Source organism: Dipodomys merriami, unplaced genomic scaffold (assembly GCF_024711535.1).
Source record: "Dipodomys merriami isolate MVZ:Mamm:240054 unplaced genomic scaffold, mDipMer1.0.p SCAF_3785, whole genome shotgun sequence".
In the NCBI taxonomy this organism is placed as follows: Eukaryota; Metazoa; Chordata; class Mammalia; order Rodentia; family Heteromyidae; genus Dipodomys; species Dipodomys merriami.
In genome coordinates this window covers 1-10,000 of record NW_027205365.1, presented here as the reverse complement: position 1 = coordinate 10,000, position 10,000 = coordinate 1, and the positions used below count along the sequence as shown (strand labels likewise).

General features: G+C 38.4%; 1 protein-coding gene across 3 annotated transcripts in view; it reads right to left on the bottom strand.

The window, feature by feature from the left end:
* The window catches only part of LOC138804880 (protein FAM114A2-like), a 14,863-nt gene extending 5,250 nt beyond the window's left edge, over positions 1-9,613 (bottom strand). For 2 of the 3 annotated variants that reach the window (XM_069989394.1, XM_069989393.1), the window contains exons 1-2: positions 9,434-9,613; positions 1-6 (exon numbers count right to left, since the gene is read on the bottom strand). The exon at positions 1-6 is cut by the window's left edge and continues 129 nt beyond it. In XM_069989394.1, the coding sequence (XP_069845495.1) occupies positions 1-6; positions 9,434-9,553 (126 nt within the window). In that variant the 5' untranslated portion in view covers positions 9,554-9,613. Of the gene's footprint in view, positions 7-8,037; positions 8,131-9,433 lie in introns of all 3 variants that reach the window. The other variant, XR_011365369.1, reaches the window with a different exon arrangement.
* Between the last annotated feature and the right edge of the window lie 387 nt (positions 9,614-10,000).

Sequence of the window (10,000 nt, the reverse complement as noted above, 5' to 3'; positions counted from 1 at the left end):
CTTTCCCTAGATAGCAACATCAATGTCAGTACTACAATACTGGGAAAATACATTTGCATGTATTGTGGGGGGTTTGTGGCAGTCCAGGGACTTAAAACTCAGGGCCTAGGTGATGTCTATGAGCTTTTTTCCTCAAGGATAGTACTCTACCACTTGTGCAACAACTCCACTTCCTGCTTTGTTTGCTGGTTCATTAGAGAGAAGAGTCTTGCAGATTTTCCTGCTTGGGCTGTCTTTGAACCACAACCCCAGATCTCAACTTCCTGAAGAGCTAGGTTTACAAGCATGAACCACCAGTGCCCAACCATTTATGTTTCAATTCTTTAAGAGTGACTTACAATACTAAGTACTGGGAAGAATGTGGAACAGCAAGGGAAATAATTACACACTGCATGTGGAAACATAGTAGATTCTCCTCTTTGGAAAACTGCTGGCCAGTATCTACTATGCTACATATGTACAGTGGTTCATCAGAAGACAGCTTAATGGTACAGTGCTTGCCTAGCATGCATGAATCCCTGAGAACAATTCCTCATTACAACAGGAAATAGCACTGTGACTCAAGTGGTAGAGTGATAGCCTTGAGCAAAAGAAGCTCAGTGACAGTGCCTGGGCCCTGAGTTCAAGCCCCAGTATTGGCCAAAAAAAGACATAAACAAAAATATTCAGAGCAGCAGTATTTGTGATAGCTATAACATGGAAACTATTTTAGTGCTTAACAACTGTGGGATAAATAAAATATGACATAGTGACAAAATGGAATACCACATCCAAAATACAACATGGTCAAATGATACAAAAATGTTGTGGAAGAAGCTAGATACAAAATGTACTATAAGTATGTAAAGTATAAAAGCAAACAAAATTATTCTAAGATAAATGTCAGGACTATAGTTATCTTCCTAGAAGGGGCATACTATCTCTTAAAGATTCTGAACAAGTTCACATTATGAAAATTCACTGTTTTAATTTTCAGTATGAAAATTAAGAAAAAAATATAAAGCATAAAGCTAAAGTATAACTAAATATTGTAGTGCATGCCTATAATGCCAATACTCCAGATACTAAGGTATGAGTATTGTGAGTCTGAGGCGAGCCTAAGCTACATTCATATCCATTCATGGATGCTCAGGCTACACAGTGAAAAGAATAAAAAGAGAATCCAAAGACACAGTGTATGCCTGTCATCACAGCTCCTTACAAAGTAGAGGCAGAATTGTAGTCCAAAGCCAGCACAAGCAAAACCGATGATCAGATCCAAAAACAAACTATCTATTTCTGCTTTCTAGTTGCCATGGTATGATTGATTCTGCTTTGCCATGCCCTCCCTGACATTTTGAACTGACATCTCTGAGAACATAGATCAAAATAAATAACTACTCCCTCTAGATAGATAGATAGATAGATAGATAGATAGATAGATAGATAGATAGATAGATAGATAGATAGATAGATAGATAGATAGATAGATAGATAGATAGATAGATAGACACATAGATAGGTAGATAGATAGAGGCATGCAGAAGAAAGGATTAAGGATGTGGCTCAAGTGGTACTTCATATTGCCAAAAGAAAAAAAGAAAGGTTAAAATAGCCAGGCAATGGTGGTCCGCTGACTTGTGCCTGCAATATTAGCTTCTCAGCTACTCTGAAGACTGAGAGCTGAAGATCACATTCGAAGCCACCCAGGCAGGAAAGTCCATGAGATTCTTATTTCCAAATTACTTCTCAAAAAAATTAGGAAATAGTGCTGCTAGCCTTAAGTACAGAAAGGGTCAGGGACAACACTCAAGTCCTGAATTCAAGCCCCAGGACTGGCAAAAGAAAAAAAAAGTATTGATCTGCACATAGTAAACATTTTTCTAAACAAGGGGAAACTATAGTCAGAAACAGATCAATGGATGGCAAATGCTGTGAACAGACAGAAAGGTGTGGCTACAAACTGGCATGAAGGAACTCCCTCAGATAATGAAAATATTCTTATATCTCAGTGAGCCATACAAATACAGAAAATATTCTGTATCTGTGCATCACAATATACTGTGATTATACAGTATAAACATAACCATTATTTCTCAACACAAAGTCATATTGCAGAAAAAAGTTTTACTGTATGAAAATTATAGCTCAACTTTGTCCTAAAAGACTATGCTGATTCTTAGTATGGGAATCAATATACATTACAAAGATGAGTATGTTTCAAGAATAATTAGTTCTGTTTGCCTTTAAAAATCTTATACTAGATCAACTAGTACACCAAGTAATTTAACTATATTATATCAAACACTCTATTATGGAGAGAACTTTTGCTTTCAAGTTCTACACTTGCCTTCCTATACAGCAACTAGAAAACCAGACAAAATAGAAGAAAGAACTATTTTTAGATACTACACAAAAGACAAAAAAAAACCCACTTTGGTCCAGGAGAAAAGAGAAACAAAGTCAGCCCCACAGCTGGGCTTTCTGCCTAGAGAAAAGTTCCAAACCCCAACACACAGAGGAGAACCTACAGACAACAGAACACTCACAGGCAATGTAAGTCAGGGATAAAGTCTGGCATCAAGGAAGGCTGAAGCAGCTACTACTTTAAAGTCAAAAAACTTCAGAGGATACAGCTATATAAGTAAAATGTTCCAAGAATCTACAGATGTGTTGATTTGTCTTTATCTGAGTAATGCACTGTTCAAACACTAGGTAACATCACACAGTTGGGAGAAGAAGTAGCATAAGTAGTAAGCAACACAATCCCCATAGCTCAAGCTATGCTGAAACATCTGGTTTTTTAAACAACCAAAGTGAACAGATTTCACTGAAAACCTGAGGAATAAGAGTGAATTCAGAGGAATCAGGGCGCAGCAGTAAAGATAAACTAGTCCTTAAGACTGAAGGCTAAAAGACATACAATAGAAGAAACAAAGCTTCTTCAACTACTGGTGTTGGGAAAAGTGGGCGGCCACATGCAGAAGACTAAAAGTGGACCCCAGCCTACCACCATGCACCAACATCAACTCAAAATGGATTAAAGATCTTAACATTAAACCTGAATCTCTGAAACTACTGCAGGACAGAGTAGGAGAGACACTTGAACTTATAGGCACAGGAAGAAACTTCCTGAACAGAGTCCCAGAGTCACAACAAATTGGGAGAGTGACTCGACAAATGGAACTACATTCAAATAAAAAGCTTCTGCACAGCTAAAGCTATCGCAACCAAGCTAAAAAGACAACCAACTAATTGGGAAAAATATTTACCAGCAATATATCAAACAAGGGGTTAATATCCAGTATATACAGGGAACTCAAGAAACTAATCCCAGGGGAAGGGGAAAAACAAGTCGTTTAAATGAGGATACAGGTGGGCCCATTGCAACAATGAGAAGTACAACTTGTTATGTAAAAATGAACTTTACAACTTTGGGGGTGGCAGGGAGGATTAGGTGAGGGGGCCAGAGGGAGGATGGAAAGGGATGGGAAGGGGAAACAAAGGAGAAGGCTACAATGCTTGATAAGAAATGTACTCATTATCTTGCCCATGTAATTGTAACCCCTCTGTACAGTATTTTCACAATAAAAAATAAATTAAAAAAAAGAAACTAATCCCTCCCAAACCTAACAAACCAATTACTAAATGGGCAAGTGAACTAAAGAGAGACTTCTCAGATGAAGAGATAAAAATGGCAAAGAAACACATGAGGGAATGTTCACCGTCCCTGGTTGTGAAGGAAATGCAAATAATGACAACCCTGAGATACCACCTTACCCCAGTCAGAATGTCCCACATCCACAAGTCAGGCAATGACAAATGCTAGAGGCGATGCGGAGAAAGAGGAACCCTATTACACTGCTAGTGGGAATGTACACTTATGCAACCACTTTGGAAAGCAATCTGGAGGGTCCTCAGAAAGCTAAATATTGACCTCCATTATGACCCAGTCATACCACTTCCAGGCATCTATCCTGAACAACAGGAACCAGTATACAAGACAGATGCACCTCCAGTTTATTGCAGCACTGTTCACAATAGCTAGGATATGGAAACAACTCAGATGTCCCACCACAGATGAATGGATCCAAAAATTGTGGTATCTATACACAATGGAATATTATGTAGCCATTAGAAATGACAAAATAATGACATTTGCAGGGAAATGGATGGAGCTAGAAGAAAGCATGTTGAGTGAGGTAAGCCTAAAGCAAAGAGACAAATGGTATATGGTCTCCCTGATAAGTGGATGTTAAATCCAAAATGTTAGGTGATACAACAAAATTAACAAGACTTAAGAAACAAAGAACTTCATCTCGTCAAACCACTACTAAATAACTCCATGCTGCTGATCACATGTATGGTATATATGTGTACACCAGAGGGGAACCAGGAAGATGACACAGAACTAGAGGGAATCAGGGGAAAACATACAACAGCAGGACCCATCATCTGCACAGGACATTGACCAAAATGAACTAAGCAACTTAATGACAGCTATGTGAGGGAGGGAACAAATGGGAAAGAGGGAACAGCTGATGCTATGCAAAACAAAAGAAATGTACATACCACCCAATGTCGAAGAAATAACTATCACAAAGTTCATAGAACTCATAAATGTTATGACCATAATAGACAATTTGCTCCAGGAAAGTTAGAATGTGTTTGTGACTTTAACAGCATCACTATCCCACAATACTGTGAAATTCGGGAAATTATGTAATCAATCACAATAAAAAATAAAAAATTAAAAAAAGATTGAAGGCCACACTAGACTCCCTCTAAACAAGCCTAACAGAGAAGGAAATGGTGACACTGTCCAAAAAGAAATGTACTCTTAGCAAGGCACCAGTGGCTCACACCTGTAATCCTAGCTACTCAGGAAGCTGAGATCCGAGGATTGTGCTTCAAAGCCAGCCCTGGCATCAAAGTCTGTGAGACTCTTATCTCCAATAAACCATCAGAAAACTAGAAGTGGCATTGTGGCTCAAGTAGTAGAGCACTAACTAGCCTTGAGCTCTAGAGGTGAGAGGCAGCGTCCAGGCCCAGAGTTCATGTCCATGACTGATAAAAAAGAAATGTATTCTTTACCCAACTTCTATAACTGTAACCAGTATCTTTTAATAACAGTTAAAAAGTTTTTAAGTATCAATCTGAATTGGGAAAGCAGGACAGGGTGACTGTTGACTCATGCCTATGGTCCTAGCTACTCTGGGCTGAGATCTAAAGATCACAATGGAAAGCCACCAGGGCAGAAGAGTCTGTGAGACTTTCATCTCCATTTATTTATCCCGCAAAAACCAGAGGCAGGGTTCAAATGCCATCTGTGGAGGAGGGAGACAAGGTAGACTGTGAAGACAGAATTCAAGCTCCAGTGCCAGAACATACACATTAAAAAAGAAAGAGGCCGGGCACTGGTAGCTCACAACCATAATCCTAGCTACTCAGCCTTGAGCAAAAAGGTCAGGAACAGCGCCCAGGCCCTGACTTCAAGCTCCAGGAACACTAAACACACACACACACACACACACACACACACACACACACACACACACACACACACACAGATAGCAGAAGACAACATCCTTAAAGGAACATGACAAAATTGCAAAAAAGATGACCAAGTGATTTCATTGGTATGTTTTATCTCAAACTTCTAAAAAAAAACCATCGCCAGTATACTTTCCTTCACAGTGAAATTAATGCTTAGAAATTTTAGAAGATGAGAAAGACGTTAGGATAAAAAAGCCACCCATTCTATTCTGGTACACTTAATATTCAACTAAAATCTAAGTCCATAAAACTTCCACTGAGTAGTGGGAGTTCTCTACTCATGAGACACAAGTAAACACAACCTAAATTCTGTTCTCCATGCTAGTCTTCAAAGGTATAAAAAAGGTGTATTCTCCCTATCACCTTTCCTTAGATTTTCATATTCATGATCCATTAACTCTCTAACTTTTTAATACATTAATACTAGCCACTCTTCCCAGGGTTCTCCATAATTTTTATTCCCCTTCTAAAATATGGCTGGCTCTGAATGACAAATATCCTTCAAGTCTTATAAAATCACTGCTGTTTACTATCCAAACATACTTCTAACTCCTGTTTTCCTTGCCCACTAAAAGCAATTCCTGACAAAAATTTCTGAAAATGCCAACACTTTAATCTTCCAACATCTCAAAGCATCAGAGTTAGACATTAAACCATTCTAGCTGCTGGGAGTATGAGGAGAAATGAAACTTCCTGTCTCTGTAACTCCTGAATTTGAGCTTATCTGTTTGAGAATACCATACCTGCACTCACAGCATGATCTGACAACAATTACAAAATTATAAAGAACCTAACAAATAAAAGTGAAGATACCAGGACCCTACATTCACCAAAATAACATGCAGTACTCTATTTGTAGAGTTCTTCAGGGAGAAAAATAAACTCATTTTTAAACACATAGTGTGTTAGTCACAGACAAAGTAGCCTCACTTATGCAAGCATCATTAAGAACAGTGCCTCATATATGGAGTAATTTGCCATGTCCGATGAAGTTATCTCTCCATTCTACTGACCCATGCACTATGGACCTGAAAGTAGGTCAATCCAGTTCTCTCTTAGGTATTCACAAGTAGTGATAGTGGAACCTATTAGTATCTGATAGGTGTATGCCAAGACGCAATATAACTCTGAAGATGGAGAAAGACAGGTAGAATAAATCTGCTTCTAGAGAAAAAATGATAGAGATGAGTAAAGAGTCTTAAATGAGAAACAATAAGGGCTATGAGAGATGAAGAAAACAGACTGGTCTTCAAAACTTTTCCATATGGATTAGAAGTGCAGGTTTCCTTTTGATCATTACAAACTTTCAAGAATAAACCTTGGCACAGGCCAAATTTTTTTTAAAAGAGACCCAGAAACACAACAAAGCAAAGAAAGATTGGACAAATAGGATTGCATGAAATTGCAGAGCTTCTTGCATGGCAAAGGACATAGTTAGCAAGATCAATAGAAAGCCCACCGATTGGGAGAAGTATTTCACTAGCCATACAACAGATAAGGGTCTCATATCTAAAACATACCTGGAACTCAAAAAATCAAATCCTCCAACAACAAATCCTCAAAGAAACAACTGCCCAATAAATAAGTGGGCTAAAGACTTAAAGAGAAACTTCTCTGAAGAGGAAATAAGAATGGCCAATAGACACATGAAGAAATGCTCAACCACCGTAGCCATGAAAAAAAAGGCAAATCAAAACAACATTGAGATACTACCTCACCCCAGTTAGAATGGCTAGAATAAAGAACTCTAATAACAACAGATGCTGGAGGGGATATGTGCAGAACCCTACTGCATTGTTAGTGGGAGTGTAAACTTGTTCAACCACTTTGGAAAGTAGTATAGAGGTTCCTCAAAAGACTACATAGAGCTCCCCTATGACCCAGCAATCCTATTTTTGGGCATATACTCAAATGATCACAAACAAGACCATCCTAAAGCTACCAGCACAACTATGTTTACTGCAGCATTATTTACCATAGCTAAGATATGGAACCAACTCAGACGCCCCTCAGTAGATAAAGAAAATGCAAAAAAAAAAATAGAAAAAAAGTCTAGAATGTACCTCAGCTCAATGGCAAAACACTTGCCTAGCTAGTGCAACATCCTGGGCTCAATTCCCAGTTATCAGAAAACAAAAGGCAGAAAAACAATCAAACAAACAAAAAACAAAAGGCAAAAAATAGCCCTAAATGAACAAAAATACTTTTTGGTCGTGACAGATTTAAATTCACCTAGCCTTGGTTGCCAAACAAAGTGCTAAGCAATTCTTATATTCAACATATATAACAATATCATTTTAATATGTAGCAGTCCTTGAAATTACTTCAGATGCAGAGTAGAGGGATATGAGCAGTTATAAGACACAGATCTCTAACTGGCAGCTGGATTCACAAGACAACACACCACACCTGTAGAATATCCCCATGTCCTTAGTATCAAAAATGCACAAGCTAGCTACTGAATCCAAAGTATCCTAGGACTTAATGTTTCCATATACAGACCTCCAGCATGTTTGACTTCGGCTGAAATCTCAATGGGACTAGGGATCCCAAGGGAAGTCTCTGCCTTTTCAATGATATTTGAAGTATCTTGTCCTAGAGAAAAATCAAAATGTGTTGCTCTTTATTACCAAACTAAACAACCTAAATTTCAAAAATGTAATATCAAAGTCCATGCATCTAAAATCATGATAGCTATAAGACAGTTTATTTTTAACAATTAGGGTTATTAGTCCTTGGAAATATCTCCTTAGTATAACATTTTTTATACAAAAACTCTGATACATCATCACTAAAGAACAGACATTTATAGCAATTCCTAGACTTCATTCTAATAAGAAAATGCTACCAATTCTACTTGCGATGTCTATCATCTATCTCATGATCACTTGTCTTCAAACAATTAAATCCCTTGAACAAATGTAGAAGGAGATTTATTAACAAAGTCCCTTGTAACAATATAAACACACACAGTAATGAAATGACTGATGATCTTACACACAATGGCTACTGTAGCTGAGCCTGAGGAGAGCAATGAGTTGCCCCAGCTGCTCCAATATCCCCATCTGGCTTGGGATATATCTTTGGAAAGTTTCCTACTGTCCCAGTAAATGAGCGGGGGAGGGAAGACACAAGAAAGTATGAAAAAGTATAATATACGTAAGTTATCTAATTATTAGCCAAAGTATGGGGAACCAAATAATATTTGCTTAATGCACTGCTTGACTGACAGACACTTGCATGTTTTCATCATGTAGGCACCATGCAGCAAAGGTAATCACTGCTGATGGCATTTATAGAACTGAAAAACTATTATTTATGGTTGTAAAAACAAGTAAAGAATTTCAATCCTAAATTAGCATTGAGCTTGAGTCTGTTAACCCCAACTTCTTTTTCCTTGTACCAGGGCCTCACACGTTTGTTTTGCTTGCTCATGACTGGCATTCTACCACTTGAGCCATACCTCTAGTGTAGCATTTTGCTGGAATTTAGTTGGAAATTGAATCTGCATTTCATCTGGACCTAAGCATCCTCAGGAGCTAGGATTACAGGTCTGAGCCAGGGGTACCAGGTTAACCCCAATATTTTTAAATCCCAATATTTTATAGAGATTCTAGCTGGGCACCAGAGGCTCACACCTGTTTTCCTAGCTACTCAGGAGGCTGAGTATCTGAGATCTGAAGATCAGAGTTCAAAGCCAGCCCAGGCAGGAAAGTCCATGAGACTCTTATCTCCAATAAACCATTAGAAAAACCGAAAGTGGTGCTGTGTTTCAAGTGGTAGAGTGCTCACCTTAAGCTGAAGAGCACAGGGACAGCGCCCAAGCCCAGAGCTCAAAGCCCCATGACCCACAAAAAAAAAAAAAAAAGAGATTCTAGTCAGTGGCTGTCTGTAATACCTGAAAAGGGAGAACTTCTGAAGTCTCAGGGTCCCTGGAAGACCCAACATCTGGTCTTTTCAACTGGGCACTACAGCTTCCATTAACTTTCTTGATTGGCATGTTGGTCAACAGATTCATTACTCTTCACAGACTCAGAATTCTCCACTGACTCCCAGTTTCCATCTTCAGTTATCACTGGAGACTCAACGATCATCTTTATCAGAAAGCCCAAGGGAAAAACGTGATTGAGGTCAGCTTTTTTAGTATACATTATTTGTCTAAATCTTTTTACACTTTCACAGAGTCACAGGCAGAAACATTAGTAAATTAATACAGACAAGATCCCACAGATCTTCCCCCAGGTTCTCCTAGTAACAGCTTCCATAACTGAAGCATAATTCATTGTGGCAGAATCCACCAATCTTCACATTTCAACAGATTTCAACTGAACCTATTTCACTTCAAGAAATATAGATGAAATTACATAGCATGCCACTTGTTAAGAATTTTTTACACAGCATTTAAGTCCCTCCAGACCCACTTTTATTGTATTAAGACTTTTTTTTTATTGTTTCTGAATAGTCC